General features: G+C 34.4%; 1 protein-coding gene and 1 pseudogene across 1 annotated transcript; both read right to left on the bottom strand.

The window, feature by feature from the left end:
* Positions 1-1,004: 1,004 nt before the first annotated feature.
* On the bottom strand, positions 1,005-4,140 carry LOC107643814 (transcription factor HHO3). Its single transcript, XM_016347567.3, has 5 exons — positions 3,320-4,140; positions 2,828-3,159; positions 2,304-2,616; positions 1,900-1,976; positions 1,005-1,589 (listed from the first exon to the last, which is right to left on the bottom strand). Exons 1-5 carry the CDS (start codon positions 3,450-3,452, stop codon positions 1,197-1,199), a joined length of 1,248 nt encoding a protein of 415 aa, XP_016203053.1. The 5' UTR covers positions 3,453-4,140; the 3' UTR covers positions 1,005-1,196.
* A 10,491-nt stretch (positions 4,141-14,631) lies between these two features.
* Positions 14,632-16,455, bottom strand: LOC148565601 (uncharacterized; annotated as a pseudogene).
* Positions 16,456-25,710: the final 9,255 nt, after the last annotated feature.

The raw sequence follows: 25,710 nt of genomic DNA, 5'->3' as shown, positions 1-25,710 counted from the left end.
TCCATTAGTGAGTTGATTAGGACTTTTGGATTGAGACTAACTAGTGTTATTTGACTTTTTCTCAAGTGAAGATATCATTATACCTTCTTCCTATGTTGGAGATGACTAAGTAGGATTAGCTCTTGATAATTATTGTAATATGATTAGTGACTAGGATAAAAAGTCTTAATTCTCAATCCTCGCCATGAATGTCTCTCTCTTTATTACTTGCTTTCTTTAGTTGTTTCCTTTACATGTCTTGTCATTTAATTTCTTATCCCCTTATTTGCAAGCCACCCCTTAGATACCATAACTAATAATATGCACACCTCATTGCAATTCCTTTGAGAAACGATCCAATATCTAATACTCTCGGTATTTTTATTGGTTTGCATTTGTGACAAATAAAATTAAACTTTGATTGAGTGCTACTTGTCGGTTTGGAACTATACTTGCAACGAAGTTATTTCTTCTAACCGAAAAAAAATTCTTAACCGACAATAATACTCTTTCACATACATAAAACAATACAATTTATTTTTTAAAATAATTTAATATATATGCTAATTAATTACTAACCAAAATTACTAAAATCTGCTAGTCTCACGACTTTTTGAAATTATAATAGTTTCAGAAAGTTTGTAAACACATATACACTTTAGAAAAATAACTGATAATTCATTTCATTACTCGGAATAAAAAATAGAAAAAGTATAGGTAAACAATGAAAATACTAAACAATGTGAACAATAGAGATATCGAATGTTCAATTTAATAAGTATGCTAATGATTATGTTCAATATTTTTAATTCAATGATTATTTTTTTTATTCAATTTATTCATACACATTAATAATGATTGAATATTTAATTCACTAAATGTGCAGATAGTTATGCTAATGTTAAGGTTTAGAAGATAATTTAAGCTTTAAGATGGAATATTTTTTTATTTTATTCTGTTAATTTTAGAACCCATTGTACAAAAGTCATTGTCTACCTAGCAAAATCCAAAAAAATAACATCATATATCCAACTAAAATTGGGTGCCTTATTTATAGATCAAAATTGTCACTTTCTATGTATTTCTCTTCTATAATTAAATCTCGGACAACCAAAAAAATAAAAATACTGAGGGATAGAGGACTTTCTACAAGAACTTGGTAACAAAACTTGTGTTTTTATTTTTCATTTTTTCCCTCTCTACACACATCTTCAAAATCAACAGCCAGGTGAAGTGGTGCCATGTGTGGATGATGATGAGGCAGGAGAATTTCCTTCACCGTGATTAGCCCTTTCTTCTGAATGTGAATGATCTGAAACATCTTCTAACTTGTTGCATTTTGGTGACTTCTTCATTGAAGGATGAGTTTGTGTGCGGGGAACAATGGTAGTTGGATGTGTGGCCACAGGTGCATAAATAGCAGCATGTGGTGCAGTTGTAACCGTGGTTAATTCCCCTGATGACACTGTTGAGGTAGCTATGGCAGCAGTAGCAGCAGCATATTCTTGTGGCTGAACAAAAATGTTGCCAACAAGAAACAACGGAGCAGTTTGGGAGTTTGCACTGTTTGGAATCATAGTGGTTGGCCTTCTTGTGTGGAGACGAAATTTCTGTCCAAGACAAACACGGAATAAACACTTTTAGAACTATGATTTACAATACAAGATCAACTAACTCCAATTGTTATGAAAGTTAAAGAGGATTGATACCAATGACTTAGTTAAACTCTTATATCATTTCTCAAAGAATTTAATTTTGATATAATGTCATTGTAAAATAACTTTATACGTTCAGTCATCCAAAACAGATGTCCTGTGTCTGTGTGTTTCAAAACTACTCCATTTATGTCTAAGCTTCAAATCCAATTGAGTCATAAAGTTAGAAATGACCAAAGAGTAGTTTAGTATACAAATTACTAACCTGTAAGTGACTTTTGACTTCATCATTTGTAAGGCCATCAACCTTCATTAGCTCCCTTATCTGTTTTGGGGTGGCAGCTGCAACATACACCAAAATATTCAATATCAAATACAATACACACAATTCAAATTGTAATATATAGGTGTGATTTTCTTCAAAAACACCTTTTTTAATTTCGTTCAATTTTGCCCCTAATATTTTTTATTTGTGTAGAAATTATCCAAAGATGATAATTCTATCTAAAATATTAGGAACAAAACTGAAAACTTAAGAACAAAATGTTAAAGGAAAAAATTGAATGACTCGAAAATGTTAGCTACAAAATTGAAGGAGGGAAATCTCAAAAGTTAGGGAGTAACAGAAAATTGACAAGGAAATTATGTTATGCTTCTTAAAATACTTACAATCTGCACCTCCAAGCTGCTGAAGGGCATGAAGGAACCGTTTGTGTAGTTCCTGTGACCAGCACCGCCGCTGCTTCCTCTGACCCTGTCCTTTCTCCTCTCTTTTACCGCCGCTTCCAGCATTGCCTCCGGTCGATACAGGTCCTGTGGAACTTGTTGCTGGCACCGGCGGAGAAGAAGGCGTTTTGGCAGTTGGCAATGATGATGATGATGCATTAACCTTTCCAACAGTGCTCTCCTCTCTGTGAAATGGCTGAAAAGCACCACCAATGCTTCTCTTCACTTCCACAACAGACGCTTTTCTAGGCACATCCTGATCAACAAAATTTCAAACAGAATCAGATTCCCACACTATTTCAGTTAGAAATTTTGAACTAAGTGCGTCTAACTACGTGAGGATACATCAAATAATTTTCTAAACAGAGCAAGTAACATAACTCATTACCAAAAACGACACCAAGAAACAGAAACTAAAACAGTTCAACTAAGTTGAACCCAAACTTTTTTTTTTCTTATTTTCGTACCTCTTTAGGTGGTTGGGGATCAGGGTTCCACAATTGAACAGATCTGAGCCAGTCAGATTTTTTCTTATCAGTGCTGCAGCTGCTGTTATTATTATTGTTGTTGGTACTATCCTCCTTTTGAATCTTGTTTCTATGAGAATGTTGCTCTTCACCATCATCATAATATTCTTCATCATCTTCTTCATCGCAATCAGGTGAAGCCCTTTTCTTGATTGGAATGAACTCCTCAAAAACAGGATCGTCCGTTGATGTCTGCTCCGAACACTCCGATTGGCCATTCAAATTGTACTCTGTCGTTGTTCCAGATAACTGCTGCCTACAGGCTTCAATTGCTGCATCAAACAGGAAAAAAAAATTGGAACATCAGAAAAAAGAGCAAACAAGTAAAAATAAATAAACAAATAAAATACCCAGAAACAAAAGGAACAAACTTTAACATGTTTCCGCAAAAGGGTGTATGAAAATGTTTTCCTTTTTCGGTTTCATATTTACCTTGCGCGACAAGTTCTAAGGACAGGGGAAGCTCTCTGTGGAAGACTTGGATTTTTCTTCTCTCGTCCTCCAATGCTTCGATGTACTCGCGAAACCCCATCTTCTGGGGTTGGATTTTCTCAGAGAATTGCATCGCAAATTAACAATACAAGCCTCTTCAAAATTCTTCTCTATTCTTTTGTTTTCTCGTGAGTTCAGGTTTTTTTTTTTCTCTTTCCTTTTTGGTTTGCGTGAGGGGGGAACTCTTAAAACTGTTTGAAGAAGAGGGTGAGAAGGAATATATATAAGGAAATGGCGTTTTGTACAAGCAGAGAGAGAGAGAGAGAGAGAGAGAGAGAGAGAGAGAGAGAGTACGGATCCAACAATGAAGAATATGGGATCTAAGTAGAATCAAAATTCGGAATAAACTTTCTAAACAAGCAAGAAAGAAAGAGAAGGTAGAGAGAGAACGTGGTATTGTGGGTTGGATCGGAGGGTGTAGAAAAACTTGGGAGGAAAAAAACACACCGAGGTCGGGGCGTCGCATAAGAAAACGAATCTTTGATGCGTTTTATATTCTCAACTTTTTTTTTTAAACTATTTTCTCTTTCTATCACTAGTAGTATCTCGTTAGTTTTCTTTCCTTGAAGGTGAGGGGTAAAATAATAGACAGAAAAAGTGAAAAGGAAGAAAATGCGGTAAGAGATAGAAGAAAGAGAGAGTATGATATTATGAATGAATATTCCAGGCTTTGATTCGCTTTTAAGTTCATTGTGAGTTGGCAATTGCATCAGCGGGTTCTATTCTCTCCTCTTTATCTCTATCTCTCTCTCTCATCGGATAAGATCAAAATTCAAAAGACACTTCTTTTATTTTCTTCTCTCGTTATCTCCCGCAATTTTATCTTTGAAAAGTATAGAGTTCAGAAATTATTTTTAGAGATAAGATATGTTTATATTAAAATTAGTTATTAATATAAAATATATATTAAAATATAAATATATATTAAAAATAATTAAATTATATATATATTTATATATAAATATATTAATGATTAATTTTAATAATTAATTTTAGTGTATAAATAATATTTTTATTATTTTTAATATGAGAATAAAAATAATATTTTAATTAAATATTGATATTTAAAGTGTATTATAATATTATAAAAATATAAAAATATATCTAACACATATTTTGTGTTATATCAAAATAATGATACGTGTTTAATATATATTTTGTGTGTTGTTAGAATGATAATAGTATCTTGAGTGTTGCAATCTTCTTGCTATTAACTCGTATATATAAAATTTATCCACATATAATTATATAAAATAACTATTGTTTTACTCAAATTTTTGTTCCATTGTTAACAACAAATAAATCAACAATTTTCGAGTTTTGTTTTACAATCTTAATTTAAGGAGCGGAAACGACTTCTTTTGTGGATGTCTGAAGGTCTCAATTGTAGTTTCAAAAGTAAAATTAAAGATGAAAAGAAAGGGTTAATACTCAAATTCGTCCTAAAAGATCACGCGATCTTTATTTTTGTCCGTCCCCAAATGATTTTTTTAATCAAATTAGTCCCTAAAAGATAAATTGTTAGTCAAATTAGTTCTTCCGTCAGTTGGATGATGACGTGTCATGTTAAGTGCCACGTGGCAGGTCAGTGACACGTGGCACTTGACATGTAAAAAAGTTTTTTATTAGTCAAAATAGTCCTTAGAAGTCTAGACGTAAGTCATTTTCATCCCTCAAATTTTAAAAATTAGTCAAACTAGTCCTTATATAATTTTTTTTTCTTCATAATATTATATTTGAAATATTTTTTGATACTATTAATTTTAATAGAAATGTAATTGACAAACAAAACATAATAATTGTATCTTTTCTTCTTAAATTTTTTTTCAATAAAATTATCTCTCTCCTTTAATTCTTCTCAAAATCTCTCTTATTCTTTTCTATTCTAAAATATTTTTCTTATATTATTGTATTTTGCTGGAATATATATATATATATACTCAAAATTGAAATATATGTATTTATTAACCTAAACAAAGTTATATGCTCAGAATCAAAATTTATGTATGTTAACCTAAACAAAGTTATACCATTATTTTTTTTCTACTACATCTTTTTTTTTTTCATTACTATATTACTTACATATAGGATATAATGGTAGTGATACTTAGAGTCAAAATTCAAGAAGATCCACAAATTTTGCATCAATTCTGAACTTTACAAAATATTAAAAATTTGTTGCTTAATTATTATTATTATTATTATTATTATTATTATTATTATTATTATAAATGAATTGCTTCTTAAGCATAATACGTGCAAACACCATAATAAATTTTTGTGTGTTTCATATGTTTGAGATAGATTATATAATTTTTCTTTTAATTTCACAAATCAATGAGATAAAATGAAATAGGAAATATTATACCTATGCATAACACAGACTACTCCGCACTAGTACATTATTTAAATAGATATACTTCATATTAAAATAAAATTCCTTTTGTTTTAAATGAAATATTTAAAAAATTATATTAGAATATTAAGATTCAAAAAGTGATTACATAAACCAGTTTGTCAATTATTGAGTTTTATTATATAAATTAAATAATAATAAAAATTATAATTTAAAATTTAAAATAATTACTATATTATTTAGTAAAATTTAAAATATTAAATTTTTAAATATATAATCAACAATAATTTGATAAAATTATTTAAATAAAAAAAATTTACATAAAAAATTATAATTTGAAAATGTAAAATTTAAAAATAAAAATGACAAAATAATTTTATAAAAATTTAATTATTTTTATTATTTTATGTAAAGAGAATTTTGTTTATTAAGGTTTAAAAAATAATATTAAAATTAGTAGTATAAAAAATATTATAAATTTAATATTATAAAAAAATTATATAAGTACTAGTTTGACTAATTTTTAAAATTTGAAAGATGAAAATGACTTACGTCTAGACTTTCAAAGACTATTTTGACTAATAAAAAACTTTTTACATGTCAAGTGCCACATGGCATGCCACGTGTCACTGACCTGCCACGTGGCGTGTCGCGTCATCATGCCACGTGGCACTTAACGTGACACATCATCGTCCAACTGACGGAAGGACTAATTTGACTTACAGCTTATCTTTCAAGGACTAATTTGATTAAAAAAATTATTCGGGGACGAAAATGAAGATCGCGTGATGTTTCAGGGACGAATTTGAACATTAACCCTGAAAAGAAAACATGCAAGGTGCCGGAGGCAAAGTAAAATGCAGAAATTAAAGCAAATAATAAATTAAAAAGAAGATGAAGGAAGAAACATGAACGTAAAAGTGAAAAAGACATAAAAGTAGAGGAATTTTATTAATAAAAACTGAAAAAAAGCAAAGTACAAGTGTTTGAGTTCAGAGGAATTACTTAAGATTCCCAATTTTACTCTGTGATGCCAAGGGGCTGAGAGCGTTTTTTGGGTTTCTAAGCGTTTTCCAAGAAGAACTGAACTTATTACAATGTTTTCTTAAAACTCTATTTATAGACTAGCCTAATATCAGCTAACAGTTACCATTTGTACACTATTTGCAGAAAATTTAAATTTCTTGTAACTGTTCCCGCACTTCTTGCTTGATGTTAATTTCAAAATTTAAATAAATAACCAACTATCAAATGATCTAATTTAATTTAAAATAGATATAAATATTATATATAGGAACATTACCAAATAACTAATTATTTCTTTTTATAATTTTCTTATAAAAATTATATTTTATCTAATATAATGCCTCCAAAATTTTTCACTTGAAGTCATACAGGGATTGAAAGTGAAAAAATTTTGTTGTTTATAATAATAAAAAAAGTATATGCAAACGTATGTTTATTTATTTATTTATTTATTTTTTTTTTTTAGTATATAAATGATAACAATAAATGTTGATAAGGATGAAATTTTGAAACACCATTTAGAAAGTACATAAGAGTACCGTACTCTTTCCCCTTTTCTTTGTTATTTTGTTTATTTATTTAAATTGGCTAAACAAAAAGTGAAATGTCTCTTATCTTCTTGTGGTACATGTGAGAAAGATAATACGCTAGTGTTAAATTTTTTCTTCAACTGTGTACCCCACGTACTCTTCCAAATTTTATCTATTACCTTCCAAATTTTATCTATTACGATTAGCTTTCTCTGTTCACAAGGGTTTGATTATATCTAATTTTTTCAATATTTCAAGTAAGGTTTTACTGCTAACTCCATCTTTATCCTTTCTTTTCCATTAATGATTGTGAAGAACCCTAACCCCAAAAATGGCTTCCAAGTATCACTTGTATTATTTATGAGTACTCGAATCTTACTCTGAAGAACATTCTTTTTTTAGCTTGTTTGTTGATCGTTGACAACCTCAGCATCTAATACTTGAATTTTTCAATTTGCATTATTATGGCAACCTCAAGCAACCATCTGTCAACAATTCCTCCTTCTTCATCTAACGTGGCCAGTTGCGATAAGCCTGTTGTCAAGAATGGCAAGGATTTTGCTCCTGAACCAGAGGCCTCGAAATCAAAATTATGGGAATCTCAGGTGCTACTCCCTTTGACCATTGATAGTGTAGACTCAGCTTTTGTTGGCCCTATTGTCTCTCTTAAAGAAGCAAACGAGATAAAAAGTATTTTTTTCTGGTCACCTCAAAGAAAATCTGTTGCTTTTCAAGACTCCATTCCTATTGGATACTTCGACTCCAACAACAGACTATTCAGAAATCCCCCAAAGACCAACATTGGAGGTTACCATGCTTGGTTGGGTAGGGTTGAAACTGAGAAGATGACCTTGTGGAAAGAAATTGGGATATATGACCTAATTGAGCTTAGTAAAAATTTCTACACTGTTAATTCAGGATTAATGGGAGGTGCATTGTACTTCTGGGACGAGACTTCTCATACGTTTCACACTCCTTACGGTATGATTATTCCTACTCTTCTGGATGTGGCTGCAATAACTGGCCTACCTCCCTTGGGAGAGGAAATTTTAACCACTACCCGGTCAATCACAGACTCTAAGTATGCCATTGACATTTCTTCGATTACCTACCAGAGTTTCATTTTTAATAACAGAGGTCGAGAAGGAGAACCTGTTTCTGATAATGAGCACATGGCCTTCCTTCTCTATTGGTTGAGTGGCGTTGTTTTCTGTGTCAGAAGTATTCAAGTTGAAATCACCTATGTCCCATTGGCCGTTATGTTAGCTGAAGGCAAGAGGTTGTGTTTGGCCAAATTGTTCTTGACTCGACTATATCTCACTCTAGATTGGATCACAGCCCATATGAGGGAGAAGAAAAGAATCACTAATGTTGACGGTCCTGTTTGGCTTTTTCAGTTGTAGCTGTCTGCTATTTTTGAATCTGAACTACAACCACGTTCGACCCAAAAAGGGCCTACAGATTCTGCGATTGCCGGACACCGCTTGCTCAATTTAATCTTTCCTGATAAGTTGATGCCCTCACATGATAATATGAAACACTTCTTCCTTACTTTTTATCACTTGCCAGAGAAATACCACAACATCAATTTGACTCTTTTTGCTAATTGTCAAATTGGTCCGGAATGGTTGACGCAATTGCTTACCCCAGCTAAGGTTACACAAAAAGAAAGCATCACTATTTAGTCACAGTTCTTAACTCCCCAATTATTTTTTGCTGGATTCCCGGGTGAGGATGACCTAAGAACAGCGATCTATATGCCAAATGCCGTCTCAAGACAATTTGGGTTAGCTCAGGCCATTCCATCTCCTTACCATCTTCAAGAGTCACAATCTTTGCATGACAAAGCTATTTCACTAGAAGATTTGCTGCGCATTCAGAAAGATAATGCTGCGCGGAGGAATAAATTCCACTTGTTCCCTTTCAAGCCTTGTCCGTTGACCACCTATTCATTCTTTTCTTGGTGGAAAAACTATTACTCCTCTATTGAAGTTGCTTTCAGTACTTGTTGTCAAAGGATGGCCACTATTCTTGTAATGCAACAAGTGAGAAGAGCAAAAAGGGTAATTACCACTAAACTATTTGCTCATTTTATTATTATTATTATTATTATTAGTTAGGATAATTTCCTCTATTAGTAACATGTCTTCTCTGTGTTGTTGCTATTAATTTTCTTCATGCACAATGTCTTCTAAGGCTATCACAATGGCACCTGTTTTAATTTTTTTCATTATTATTATATATATATATATATATATATATTTATTATTACAGAGAACACAACTACCCCACTTGCCACAAATCCTCTTCTGAGAAAGTCTTCTAGTAAGCTTGTAGGAAAAAAGAAATGCACTCTTAATTGCTCCAACCGCCGGGTAAAAAGAAGACTTGAACCAATTGAAGTTTCAATATCTTCAAGTAGTAATGATAAGAATGATACATCAAATACATCCAATGACAATCTTGATGGACTGGTAATCTCTCAACACAATGAAAGGGACAACGAGAACACCTCGTCAAGTGATGAATCAGTCAGTAAATTCTCTTCGGAAGAAGATGTCAATGCTCTTAGCCCCAGTGACCGACTTGCTTCTCAGGTATTTTTATATATTTTCACGTCTTCCATATTGAAATAACATCATCTTAAAGAACTTACATGGTGATGATACTTCTCATGCTGAGTCCCCTTTTTATTACCTTTGTCCTCATTTCACTTTTTGATTTAGGTCACTGTGACTCCTACCATTTCTTTGATCGTGCCTAATACTGAAAATATGATGGCTGCCACATCTAATAAGCCTATACCCAAAACCAATACAAATAAGGTATAACATGTCATTTAGCCTGATGGTTGGTATCTCTTCCTTGTATCTTCTTTATTTTTATGTTAACTTTTGCCTTTGTATTTTTTGTCTAGCTTCAAAATTTTGAAATTCCCCCAAGTGAGCGGTCAGAAAAACATATACCCATCCCTTTCGTCCATGCTCAGACCCCTAATGTGGTGAATGATTTATTGGCTGATTTAGAAACTCTAAATGAAGCATATGCATGTAGCATGGATACACAGAAGGCCATAGTTGAATCTTGTTCTACCATTCAAAGTCACCCTTCAACAGAGCAGCCCTATACTACACCTCCCACAACCAAGATTGTTGACAATTCCATCCTGCTTCCATTAAGCCAACAACTCAGTGTCATTTTATCCAAACCTGTTTTGACACTTGCTACGGATCCGCAGTTTAAGGCTCAGCTTTATGATATTCTTCAAACTTTTTCAATTACACCACATTCTAAGACTATTGATCCTTTGTTGGCTCGCTTACAGAAGGTTTATGAGGATCTTTATGCCAAATTTCCAGATTCTCAGGCAGCCATCTCATCGTGTCAACAATTAACTGAATCTCTTTCTAAATTGAAATAAGACACCTCCTCTTTTGAGGCTGTCAAAGCTACCCTGGCTGCCCATATTACAAAAGCTAAAGATCGGGCTCATGAGCTATCTGAGGAGATTCAAAACTTAGAACAACAGCTGACTGTCAAGAGAGGAGCAAAAAGTAGGCTGGATGCTGCTTTGATAAAGAATGAGGGTCAATTTACTAAAGCAAGTAGCATGCTTGACAGTAGCAATGCAGCCTTACAGTCACTTGAAGAGAAAATGCCCTCCTCACAGGAAGCTGCCAAAGAAGCCAGGAACTTCCAAATCGCTCTCCAAGCTGAAGTTATTCGCTTGAAGGAGATCTTTGAAACCTAGTCTTGCATTTCTTATGTGAACCTTTGTGATTTTAATATGTGTCTGCAATCTTCACTTTTTGAACGTTTAGAATTTTGTTTATTATTCGCTTTTGAATGCACTCTATCCTTATTTTTGAGATTGGACACTTGCTATTTTTTTTTCTTTGGACACTACAACTGGATATTTTCGTATCCTTAAACATGTGGAATGTTTATCTCATGTATGCATGGCCTATATATCTTTAAATATTTGCCATTTATTGAAGGAATTCTTCTTCCTGATCCGATTTCAATAATCTTATAGGCATTTCCAGAATAAACTTTGTCAACTACATAAGGTCCTTCCCAAGTTGGAGACCACTTACCATAAGTTTTTGACTTTTTTTATATAGGCAAAATTATTTTTCACACTAAATCTCCAACTGCAAATGTCTTTACTTTAACATGGCAGTTGTATGATTTTGACATAATCTCTTTTTGTCGAATCACCCGCTCTAAAGCTCTCAACATTTCGTCATCTAGTTCATTGAGCTCATCATGCAAAGAATTCCAATAATCTACTACTGGTATCTCGTCTTATCTAGCCACCCTTACACTTTGCAGATTAATATCAATTGGCAACACCACATCATGACCGTAAACTAACTTATACGGGGTGGTTCCAGTAGAACCTCTTGGAGAATTTCGATAAGCCCAAAGAACTTGACTGAGAGTTTGGTGCCAATTTCTTGGCTGCCTTCCAATGTATTTTTTAATTAATGCAATCAAAATTTTATTCGCTGCCTCCACTTGTCCATTGGCTTGGGCATAATATGGTGTAGAAGAAAGCATTTTTATATCCCTAGATTTGGCATATTCCATGACCTTTTTCCCAATAAACATGGTTCCTTGATCAGTGGTAATAGACTGAGGAATTCCAAACCTATGCACAATATGCTCCTCAATAAAATCTATTATTTCATTGTGAGTTACCTCCCTCAGAGAGATAGCCTCTACCCATTTAGAAAAATAATCAACACCAACCAAAATGAACTTATGACCTTTAGAAGAAGGTGGGTGAATCTGTCCAATAAGATCTAGAGCCTAACCTCTAAATGGCCATGGCTTAATTATAACATGTAGTTCTGACGCTGAAATATGTTGAAGGCTTCCATGTTTTTGGCTTTCATAATTTATACAATCTCTTTGAATAGTTGGCCAATACAATCTTCTCCTATTTATCACCCATTTTATTTTTTCCCCTGATTGATGGGCACCACAAATTCCCTCATGCACTTCAGCAAGAGCCAAATACGCTTCTTTTTCTCCCAAACATGTCAAGAGATTTCCATCAACAGATTTCTTAAACAAGACATTACTTATTAGAACATAACTTTGAGCCCTATATTTAAGTTTTCTATCGACACTAAGACTTGGATTTTTTAAATATTCTACAATTGGTACTCTCCAATCTTCTGGGTCTAGTTTTTCTAATGACAACACTTCTCTTTCTCTCAAAGGCATAAATATGTCCTTTATCCTTACCAATTTTTCTAGTGTTGAGGGCTTGATCTTATATCTTGAAGCAATTTGAGCTAATTCATTTGCTTCTTGATTTAACTCCCTTGGAACATGCCTTACAATGACATTATCAAATTTACTCAACAACTCTGTAGCCACATTGAAATACTTTCTTAAATTTTCACTAACACATCTATATTCAAGTGATACTTGACGGACTACAAGCTGTGAATCTCCAAAAATTTTCACATTTTTAACTCCTCTTTCTAATATTAATTCCAGTCCCATTATTAATGCTTCATACTCTGCCTCATTGTTGGAACATGAATAATTCAATTCAAAGAGGAATTTGCTTGGCTCGCCACTTGGAGAAATAATTAAAATTCCTATAGCAACACCACCCTTATGGCATGAACCGTCAAAATATAATTTCCAAGGTACCAAACCAACGAAACCTAGTAAACTCTTATCAATGTCAATACAAGGATGATCAACCAGGAAATCAGCTAGAACCTGACCCTTAACGGCTCTTGCAGGAACAAAATGTAAAGAAAATTCCGTTAAGGCCAGCATCCATTTTCCTAGTCTACCATGCAATATTGGAGAAGACAACATATATTTAAGAACATCAAACTTAGAAATTACATAAACATTCCTAGGAATTAGATAGTACTTAAGTTTTAAACAAGAAAAATATAAAGCTAAACAAAGTTTCTCAATTGGAGAATAACGGCTATCAACACCATTTAGCACACGACTTAGATAATAAATCACTCTCTCGTTGCCATTCTCATCTTCTTGAGCCAGCATTCCACCAATTGTTACTTCAGAAGCTGAAACGTAAAGTTTTAGAGGTGCTCCGTGCCTTGGAGGTGTCATAATAGGAGGATTAGTCAAATACTGCTTGATGTTGTCAAAAGCTTCTTGATGCTCTGTTTTCCATTGGAACTCTTCCTCTTTTTTCAACTTGATCAGAGGCGCAAAAACCTTGGTTTTTCCTGACAGATTGGAAATGAACCTTCTGAGGTAATTGACCTTCCCTAAAAATGCTTGTAGTTACTTTTTGTTTGCTGGAGGGGGAGCCTCTAAGATAGCCTTTGCCTTATTTTTGTCAATTTCAATCCCTTTTTTCTACACCAAGAAACCAAGAAAATTCCCTGCACTCACACCAAAAGCACATTTTTAGGGATTCATTTTCAACTTATGCTTTCTCATTCTTTCAAATGCTTTTTTTAAGTTTTCTAGATGCTCTTTTTTAGCATTTGATTTGACAACCACATCATCAACATAAATTTCCATAAAAATTACAATAAAGTCATGAAAAATTTTATCCATCGCCCTTTGATAAGTTGCACCAGCATTTTTTAGCCCAAATGGCATCACAACCCATTCAAAAGTTCCTAAAGCACCTGGACACCTAAATGCTGTTTTTGACACATCTTCTTCAGCTATGTATATTTGATTATAACCTGAATATCCATCCATAAAACTTAACATTTCATGACCAGCAGTAGAATCTATCAACATATCAGCTATAGGCATTGGATATTCATCTTTTGGTGTTGCAGAATTTAAATCTCTAAAATTAATGCAAACCCTTAATTTTCCATTCTTTTTCATGACAGGAACAATATTAGAAATCTAGTTGACAAACCTTGCTGTTCTTATAAACTTAGCCTTAAGAAGTCTTTCAATCTCTTCTTTAATCTTCTGCACGACTTCAGGAGCAAATCTCCTTGGTGGCTGCTTGACAGGTTTAACATTGGCTTTCAATGGCAATTGATGTTCTACTAATTCACGACTCAAGCCTGGCATCTCTGCATAATCCCATGCAAAACAGTCGCAATATTCCTTCAAAATCTCCACCATTTCTTTTTTGAAATCATCAGGCAGCATCTTGCTCACATATGTTGGTCTAGGATAATCACCGTTACTAATATCTACTTCCTCCGAAGGATCCTGCACTTCAAACTTTTTTACAGCGTCAGTGTTATTTTTTTCAAAACCTAAAGGACCATCATCATATATACAATCATAAGGTACACTGTCAATGCACCCTTCTCTGTCTACCATATAGGCTGACAGTCGAGCCAGTTGGCTCGTCAAGCTCATCTAAGTTTCTCCTGAGGCCGTATTCGCCCGGTCTTAGGGATCAAAATAAAACCATTCATATCTATTTTATAAATCCCAATATTTTCAGGATTAAATGCATTGGTGTCAACTGTCAGCAGCTTGACTCCAGGATTATACATCCTGAACTCCACATGCATCTCATCATAGTAACAGGTACTATTGTCAGCAAGAACTTCTTCCACTCCTCCATCTTCATTCCAGAAAATCAATTTTTGATGTAAACTGGATGGAATAGCACCCATTCCATGAATCCAATCACGTCCCAAAAGCAAGTTAAAACCAGCTTTTGAAGGAACCACAACAAATAGAGTTGGCCTGTTGACAGAACCAACCTCAATTGACAGCAGAACCACACCTCTAACAGAAGAAGTCCTTCCATTAAAATCTGTTACCCCAATGCTACTTTTAATCAGATCTTTTTTAGTCTTTCCAAGCCTTCTCATCATTCTTTCAGGCATGAGATTAACAGCAGCTCCCCCGTTAACTAAAATCTTATTGACTATCCTTCCATCAACACGAGCCTTGATATGCAGTGGACGCAAGTATTCCTTATCATTTTCAGTAGGCTTCTCAAATAATCCTCCACCACATATATTGTCATCTAGCAATAAGCATTCGCTTCCAGGGAAGACATCATAACAATCATCTTCTAATGACTCTACTTCCTGGACTTGACTATACTCCTCAGGCAGTATTGACACCACAACTATAGGTTGCTTAACACTAAATATCGCTTCTAAGCTGTCATCAAAACCAGTGTCAAAATTATTAGTAATTAAATCTTCATCCTTTTCTCCCTTGTTTTCAACCATTACCCTCTTCCCAGCAAGATTATTCTTGACATTTTTATTGCATTAAGGGTGATTAGAAGAATTGCCTATTTCTGCAGACTTGGCCATGGTTGGCAAAGGAGGAAAATCTACTCCATGTCCCTTGTATGGATCCAAAAGAACATACTCAGGTATATTTTCTTTATGCTCAAAAGTTGTAAAAGGAGAATATTTTGGAATATTTTGACAATTTGGCCAAGGAGAATAATTAGGAACCTGCTGCATGTTAGGATTATAACAAGAATAAATTGGCTTTGAGGGAACAGGCACATTTTTTGGAATATATATACTACCTCCCACTTGTGCATGATTCATGTTCCATAACTGAGACTCATAGTACCTGGGCTTAAAAGGTCTAGGCTTCACCCATTTGTTTTTTCCTCTTGCAAAAGCAGTAGGTTGATTCTGCACATTTCTCACATTCTGGACCCATTTATTGTTTGAAATTTTGGTGGGAGGTACTCTTATCTTTTGAGAAAATCCATCAGGTTTTCCACCAATCATGACCACAGACTTCATCTTCTGGTTGACGGGTTGTACCCTAGTGTTGTTGATGCACTTGTTCAAAGGAGTTTGACCACCCAACTTTTGTTTCCCCTCGGCTATCTTCCGCTTTAGCTCGTTAGTTTCATTTTCTTTTTCAGCAATCTTCTTTCTCAACTCAGCCTTTTCTTTCTCTTCAACTTTGTACTTTTCAAACTCTTTTGCAGCTTCCTTGTCAAAAACAGCATTGCACTTTGGGCACATGGCGATGGTGCTGTCAGATTCTTTAATTCTCAACAAAAAATCTAACAGATCCTCACCAGGACGAGGAAAAACTGGCTTCTTATCTTGCTCAAAGACTCTCAGGTCTTTATTTTCATCTTTAGCACTAACCATTGTGGCATCAACTTCTACCATGTTGATTGACAAATTGAATGGCTCAACATAATTTGAGTCAGCAGCAAATGGTTCAGTGTCCACATTCATAGTAGTTTTATCCTCAAACTTCAATTTCCCTCCTCAATTGCTTTTTGTATCAAGTCCCTGAAACAGACGCAATTATTAGTGGTGTGTGAAAATACCTGATGAAACTTACAAAATTTCTTATTCTTTATTTCAACAGCTGAAGGCATCTTTTTTCCTTCTGGTAAAATAAGCTGTTTATCTTTTAATAAAATCTCAAATATTTGATCTGCCTTAGAAATATCAAAAGAATAAGTCTTATTTTCAACTTTAGAATATGAAGAAACTTTTTCTTTTCCTTTAACAGGCTTCAAAGATTTGCATACATAAGGAGGACCCCCACGTAATTTAGCAATATAAATCTCCTTCTCATCTGAATCACTACTATCAGAAAAACAATCAACATATGCAACCTTTTTTGAACCCTTTTTAAAATTTTCTTTTTCTTTCTTAATCTGTTCTATCTGTCTTACTCTTTCAGCTAACTGGGAAAGATCTAAAGTATGTTGATTGACAAGTTTCTTCCTAACTCCAAATTCTAACCCATTAGTAGCCATTTTGACAACTTCAATTTCCGGAATCGGAGTAAAACCCTTATTTCTCATGTTTCTAAATCGCGCCAAATAAGTATCAATGGATTCTCCTTTTGCACGTTTGACAGAGAATAAATCTGTAAGACTAACTTTCAATTCACCTCGGAAAAACTGATCATGAAAATTTTTTTCTAACTGCGCCCAAGAATGAATAGAATTTGGTCTCAAGTTGGAGAACAATGTAAATGCATTTTTTTGTTAAAGAAGAAGGAAAGTATCTCATCTTGAGATATTCATTAGAAGCTGCTTCCCCAATTTCAACAGTATATCGAGCAATATGCTCTACTGTAGACTCATTTTCTTCTCCAGAAAATTTTGTAAGGGACTATGGAATTTTCCAATCCCTTGGGAGCTCTGCTTGTTGGACACATTCAGGAAAAGTAGACACAAAATATGGCCTATTTAAGCAACCAACATTAAATCCCAAACGGTTTAAAACTTGTTCAACATTTCTTGCTAGATTATAATGCCTCCCTAAGTTGTTTTGCCTAAATCTTTCTAACATATCATCAGCATTTTGACCATGTCTAGGCATATGGACATCATAATTAGGAATTGCTCCACCATTTTGATTGACATTATCAAATCTTAAACCCTGGTTATCATTTTCTTCTAAATTTACCACAGTAGCAATCCTATTAACTTGCCTATTTAATTGTTCAATTCTAGTGTTTGTGTTTTCTAAAAGAGGATTTAAAACTGTCACCATTTGATGAGTTAATATGTTTACTAGATCATGGTGACTTTCATCCATCTGTTGCCTAATATTTGCTAAAGATCCCATAGTTTGACTAGGTTGATTAGCAGGCATTGCTCTTGACATGTCAGGAATACAGGTCTAGAATTTTCTACCCTAGTGACAGTGGATGTAGTAGAATTAGATGCACTGTTATTTCCTGTATTAATAGAATATGAAAAATTTTGTTGTGATACGTGTGAGCCTAACGCCCCAGAAACAGGTACATTTGACATGCCATATGGATTTTGATAAATAGGATTTTGAAAAGTTGAGTAGAGAGGCACAGGCAATCCTTGTGTCACCATGGAGGGGACATACCCCGGTGGCAAGCCATATGGCAGCCACCCCACGGTATTTATGTGAGTTGTATTTAACCCTATATGGGCATGGCCAACGCCATCATGCCTCACTGACATCAAGGTAGGCTCTGCGTTTGAAACCACAGGAGAATTTCTGGATTCATTTCCTCTAATCTCATCACTAGAAGTAGAAGAAGATGCTGCAGAAGTATTTGACATGTCAACTGATGCTGATTTCCTTGGCTCTGGACGCACGAACTTACCACTGCGCAACCACATGCAAATTCAAAAACTCTTGATTTTTCTTTTGACAAACTACAATCTATTGACAAGGTCCCACCGAGCGTGCCAATTTGTTTTACTCAAATTTTTGTTCCATTGTTAACAACAAATAAATCAACAATTTTCGAGTTTTGTTTCACAATCTTAATTTAAGGAGCGAAAACGACTCCTTTTGTGGATGTCTCAAGGTCTCAATTGTAGTTTCGAAAGTAAAGTTAAAGATGAAAAGAAAACATTCAAGGTGTCGGAGGCAAAGTAAAATGCAGAAATTAAAGCAAACAGGAAATTAAAAAGAAGATGAAGGAAGAAACATGAACGTAAAAGAGAAAAAGACGTAAAAGTAGAGGAATTTTATTAATAAAAACTGGAAAAAAGCAAAGTACAAGTGTTTGAGTTCAGAGAAATTATTTAAGATTCCCAATTTTACTCTGTGATGCCAAGGGGCTGAGAGCATTTTTTGGATTTCTAAGCGTTTTCCAAGAAGAACTGGACTGATTACAATATTTTTCTAAAGCTCTATTTATAGACTAGCCTAATATCAGCTAACAGTTACCATTTGTACACTACTTGCAGAAAATTTGAATTTCTTGTAACTGTTCCCGCACTTCTTGCTTGATGTTAATTTCAAAATTTAAATAAATAACCAACTATCAAATGATCTAATTTAATTTAAAATAGATATAAATATTATATATAGGAACATTACCAAATAACTAATTATTTCTTTTTATAATTTTCTTTTACTCAAATTTTTGTTCCATTGTTAACAACAAATAATCAACAATTTTTGAGTTTTGTTTCATAATCTTAATTTAAGGAGCGGAAACAACTCCTTTTGTGGATGTCTCAAGGTCTCAATTGTAGTTTCAAAAGTAAAATTAAAGATGAAAAGAAAACATGCAAGGTGCCGGAGGCAAAGTAAAATGCAGAAATTAAAGCAAACAGGAAATTAAAAAGAAGATGAAGGAAGAAACATGAACGTAAAAGAGAAAAAGATGTAAAAGTAGAGAAATTTTATTAATAAAAACTGGAAAAAAGTAAAGTACAAGTGTTTGAGTTCAGTTCTTCTTGGAAAAAAATAAATAAATAAATAAATAAATAAACATACATTTGTATATACTTTTCTTATGATTATAAACAACAAAATTTTTTCACTTTCATTCCCTGTATGACTTCAAGTGAAAATTTTTGGGGGGCATTATGTTAGACAAAATATAATTTTTATAAGAAACTTATAAAAAGAAATAATTAGTTATTTGGTAATGTTCCTATATATAATATATATATATCTATTTTAAATTAAATTAGATCATTTAATAGTTAGTTATTTATTTAAATTTTGAAATTAACATCAAGCAAGAAGTGCGGGAACAGTTACAAGAAATTCAAATTTTCTGCAAGTAGTGTACAAATGGTAACTGTTAGCTGATATTAGGCTAGTCTATAAATAGAGCTTTAGGAAAACATTGTAGTCAGTTCAGTTCTTCTTGAAAAATGCTTAGAAACACAAAAAGCGCTCTCAGCCGCTTGGCATCACAGAGTAAAATTGGGAATCTTAAGTAATTCATCTGAACTCAAACACTTGTACTTTGCTTTTTTCTAGTTTTTATTAATAAAATTCCTCTACTTTTACGTCTTTTTCTCTTTTACGTTCATGTTTCTTCCTTCATCTTCTTTTTAATTTCCTGTTTGCTTTAATTTCTGCATTTTACTTTGCCTCCGGCACCTTGCATATTTTCTTTTCATCTTTAATTTTACTTTCGAAACTACAATTGAGACCTTGAGACATCCACAAAAGGAGTCGTTTCCGCTCCTTAAATTAAGATTGTGAAACAAAACTCGAAAATTGTTGATTTATTTGTTGTTAACAATGGAACAAAAATTTGAGTAAAACAAATTGGCATGCCCAGTGGGACCTTGTCAATAGATTGTAGTTTGTCAAAAGAAAAATCAAGAATTTTGAATTTGTATGTGGTTGCACAGTGGTAAGTTCGTGCGTCCAGAGCCAAGGAAATCAGCGTCAGTTGACATGTCAAATACTTCTGCACCATCTTCTTCTTCTTCTAGTGATGAGATTAGAGGAAATGAATCCGAAAATTCTCCTGTGGTTTCAAACGCAGAGCCTACCTTGATGTCAGTGAGGCATGATGGCATTGGTCATGCCCATACAGGGTTAAATACAACTCACATAAATACCGTGGGGTGGCCGCCATATGGCTTGCCACCGGGGTATGTCCCCTCCATGGTGACACAAGGATTATCTGTGCCTCTCTGCTCAACTTTTCAAAATCCTATTTATCAAAATCCATATGGCATGTCAAATGTACCTGTTTCTGGGGCATCAGGTTCACACGTATCACAACAAAATTTTTCACATTCTATTAATACAGGAAATAACAGTGCATCTAATTCTACTACATCCACTGTCACTAGGGTAGAAAATTCCAAACCTGTATTTCCTAACATGTCAAGAGCAATGCCTGTTAATCAACCTAGTCAAACTGTGGGATCTTTAGCAAATATTAGGCAACAGATGGATGAAAGCCACCATGATCTAGTAAACATGTTAACTCATCAAATGGTGACAGTTTTAAATCCTCTTTTAGAAAACACAAACACTAGAATTGAACAATTAAATAGGCAAGTCAATAGGATTGCTACTGTGGTAAATTTAGAAGAAAATGATAACTTGGGTTTAAGATTTGATAATGTCAATCAGAACAGTGGAGCAATTCCTAATTATGATGTTTATATGCCTAGACATGGTCAAAATGCTGACGATATGTTAGAAAGACTGAGGCAAAACAACTTAGGGGGGCATTATAATCTAGCTAGAAATGTTGAACAAGTGTTAAACCGTTTGGGATTTAATGTTGGTTGCTTAAATAGGCCATATTTTGTGTCCGCTTTTCCTGAATGTGTGGTGCGCGGAAATCATGACGCTTCCATTCCTTGGTAACATCGCTAAAAACTCAATACGCACGTTCATAATCTTAGTTCTTTGTCACAACTTCGCACAACTAACCAGCAAGTGCACTGGGTCGTCCAAGTAATAAACCTTATGTGAGTAAGGGTCGATCCCACGGAGATTGTCGGCTTGAAGCAAGCTATGGTCACCTTGTAAATCTCAGTCAGGCGAATTCAATTAATTATGGATATTTAATAATTAAAAGATAAATAAAATATAAAATAAAGATAGTGATACTTATGTAATTCATTGGTGAGAATTTTAGATAAGCGTATAGAGATGCGTTCGTTCCTCCTGAACCTCTGCTTTCCTGTTGTCTTCATCCAATCGTTCATACTCCTTTCTATGGCAAGCTGTATGTTAGGTATCACCATTGTCAATGGCTACATCCTGTCCTCTCAGTGAAAATGGTCCAATGCGCTGTCACTGCATGGCTAATCATCTGTCGGTTCTCGATCATACTGGAATAGGATCGACTGATCCTTTTGCGTCTGTCATTACGCCCAGCACTCGCGAGTTTGAAGCTCGTCGCAGCCATCCCTTTTCAGATCCTACTCGGAATACCACAGACAAGGTTTAGACTTTCCGGATCTCAAGAATGGCCGTCCATGGATTCTAACTTATACCACGAAGACTCTGATTAAGGAATCCCAGAGATACTCATTCAATCTAAGGTAGAATGGAAGTGGTTGTCAGGCACGCGTTCATGGGTTGGGAATGATGATGACTGTCACGATCATCACATTCATATTGAGGTGTGAATGAATATCTTAGAATCAGAATAAGCTTGAATTGAATAGAAAAATAATAGTACTTTGTATTAATTCATGAGGAACAGCAGAGCTCCACACCTTAATCTATGGTGTGTAGAAACTCTACCGTTGAAAATACATAAGTGATGAAGGTTCAGGCATGGCCGAATGGTCAGCCCCCAAACGTGATCTAAAGATGAAACTAAATATGTAAATACAATAGTAAAAAGTCTTATTTATGCTAAACTAGTTACTAGGGTTTACAGAAATGAGTAAATGACGCAGAAATCCACTTCTGGGGCCCACTTGGTGTGTGCTTGGGCTGAGCATTGAGCTTTACACATGTAGAGGCTTCTCTTGGAGTTGAACGCCAGTTTGTAACCTGTTTCTGGAGTTTAACTCCACTTTGCAACCTGTTTCTGGCGTTTAACTCCAGAATGCAGCATGGAACTGGCGTTGAACGCCAGTTTACGTCATCTAAACTCGGGCAAAGTATAGACTATTATATATTGCTGGAAAGCCCTGGATGTCTACTTTCCAACGCAATTGAGAGCGCGCCATTTTAAGTTCTGTAGCTCCAGAAAATACACTTTGAGTGCAGGGAGGTCAGAATCCAGCAGCATCTGCAGTCCTTCTTCAACCTCTGAATCTGATTTTTGCTCAAGTCCCTCAGTTTTAGCCACAAAATACCTGAAATCACAGAAAAATACACAAACTCATAGTAAAGTCCAGAAATGTGATTTTTATTTAAAAACTAATAAAAAATATACTAAAAACTAACTAAATTATACTAAAAACTATGTAAAAATAATGCCAAAAAGCGTATAAATTATCCGCTCATCAATGTGTCCAACAAGCAGAGCTTCCAAGAGGTTGAAAAATTCTGAAATCCCTTACAAAATTTTCTGGAGAAGAAAATGAGTCTACAGTAGAGCATATTGCTCAATATACTGTTGAAATTGGGGAAGCAGCTTCTAATGAATATCTCAAGATGAGATATTTTCCTTCTTCTTTAACAAAAAATGCATTTACATGGTTCTCCAACTTGAGACCAAATTCTATTCATTCTTGGGCACAGTTAGAAAGAAATTTTCATGATCAATTTTTCTGAGGTGAATTAAAAGTTAGTCTTACAGATTTATTCTCTGTTAAACGTGCAGAGGGAGAATCCATTGACACCTATTTGGCACGGTTTAGAAACATGAGAAATAAATGTTTTACTCCGATTCTAGAATCTGAAGTTGTCAAAATGGCTACTAATGGGTTAGAATTTGGAGTTAGGAAGAAACTTGTCAATCAACATACTTTAGATCTTTCCCAGCTAGCTGAAAGAGTAAGACAAATAGAACAAATTAAAAAAGAAAAAGAAAATTTCAAAAAAGGTTCTAAAAAGGTTGCATATGTTGATTATTTTTTCGATAGTAGTGATTCAGATGAGAAAGAGGTTTATATTGCTGAATTGCGAGGAGGTCCTCCTTATGTATGCAAATCCTTGAAGCCTGTTAAAGCAAAAGAAAAAGTTTTTCCATATTCCAAAACTGAAAATAAGACTTATTCTTTTGATATTTCTAAAGCAGATCAAATATTTGAAGTTTTATTAAAGGATAAGCAGCTTATTTTACCAGAAGGAAAAAAGATGCCTACAGCTGATGAAATAAAGAATAAGAAATTTTGTAAGTTTCATCAGGTATTTTCGCATACCACTAATAATTGCGTCCGTTTCAGGGACTTGATACAAAAAGCAATTGAGGAGGGAAGATTGAAGTTTGAGGATAAAACTACTATGAAGGTGGACATTGAACCATTTGCTGCTGACTCAAATTATGTCGAGCCATTCAATTTGTCAGTCAACATGGTAGAAGTTGATGCCACAATGGTTAGTGCTAAAGGTGAAAATAAGGACTTGAGAGTCTTTGAGCAAGATAAGAAGCCAGTTTATCCTCATCCTGGTGAGGATTTGTTAGATTTTTTGTTGAGAATTAAAGAATCTGACAGCACCATCGCCATGTGCCCAAAGTGCAATGCTGTTTTTGACAAGGAAGCTACAAAAGAGTTTGAAAAGTACAAAGATGAAGAGAAAGAAAAGGCTGAGTTGAGAAAGAAGATTGCTGAAAAAGAAGATGAAACTAACGAGCTAAAGTAGAAAATAGCTGAGGGAAAACAAAAGTTGGACGGTCAGGCTCCTTTGAACAAGTGCGTCAACAATACTGGGGTACAACCCGTCAACCAGAAGATGAAGACTGTGGTCATGATTGATGGAAAACCTGATGGATTTTCTCAAAAGACAAGAGTTCCTCTCACCAAAATTTCAAACAATAAATGGGTCCAGAATGTGAGAAATGTGCAGAATCAACCTACCACTTTTGTAAGAGGAAAAAACAAATGGGTGAAGCCTAGACCTTTCAAGCCCAGGTACTATGAGTCTCAGTTATGGAACATGAATCTTGCACAAGACGGAGGTAGTATATATATTCCAAAAAATGTGCCTATTCCCTCAAAGCCAATTTATTCTTGTTATAATCCTAACATGCAGCAGGTTCCTAATTATTTTTCTTGGCCAAATTGTCAAAATATTCCAAAATATTCTCCTTTTACAACTTTTGAGCAAAAAGAGAATATACCTGGGTATGTTCCTTTGGATCCATACAAGGGACACGGAGTAGATTTTTCTCCTTTGCCAACCATGGCCAAGTCTGCAGAAACAGGCAATTCTTCTAATCACCCAAAATGCAATAAAAATGTCAAGAAGAATCTTGCTGGAAAAAGGGTAATGGTTGAAAACAAGGGAAAACAGGATGAAGATTTAATTACTGATAATTTTGACACTGGTTTTGATGACAGCTTAGAAGCAATATTTGGTGTTAAGCAACCTATAGCTGTGATGTCAATATTGCCTGAGGAGTATAGTCAAGTCCAGGAAGTAGAGTCATTAGAAGATGATTGTTATGATGTCTTCCCTGGAAGCGAATGCTTATTGCTAGATGACAATATGTGTGGTGGAGGATTATTTGAGAAGCCTACTGAAAATGATAAGGAACACTTGTGTCCACTACATATCAAGGCTCGTGTTGATGGAAGGATAGTCAATAAGATTTTGGTTGACGGAGGAGCTGCTGTTAATCTCATGCCTGAAAAAATGATGGGAAGGCTTGGAAAGACTGAAAAAGATCTGATTAAAAGTAGCATTGGGGTAACAGATTTTAATGGAAGGACTTCTTCTGTTAAATGTGTGGTTCTGCTGTCAATTGTGGTTGGTTCTGTTAGTAGGCCAACTCTATTTGTTGTTGTTCCTTCTAAGGCTGGTTTTAACTTACTTTTGGGACATGATTTAATTCATGGAATGGGTGCTATTCCATCCACTCTACATCAAAAATTGATTTTCAGGAACGAAGACGGGGGAGTGGAAGAAGTTTCTGCTGATAATAGTACATGTTACTATGATGAGATGCATGTGGAGTTCAGAATGTATAATTCTGGAGTCAAGCCACTGACAGTTGACACCAAGGCATTTAATCCTGAAAGTATTGAGATGTGCAAAATAGAAATGAATGGTTTTATTTTGGTCCATAAGGCCGGGGCGGATACGGCCTCAGGAGAAACTTAGATGATGAGTTCAACGAGCCAACTAGCTTGGCTGTCAGCCTAT

Source organism: Arachis ipaensis, chromosome B5 (assembly GCF_059453495.1).
Source record: "Arachis ipaensis isolate K30076 ecotype BB chromosome B5, ASM5945349v1, whole genome shotgun sequence".
Taxonomy (NCBI): Eukaryota; Viridiplantae; Streptophyta; class Magnoliopsida; order Fabales; family Fabaceae; genus Arachis; species Arachis ipaensis.
Note: the sequence above shows the minus strand (reverse complement) of the source record. Positions and strands in the feature narration are given on the sequence as shown.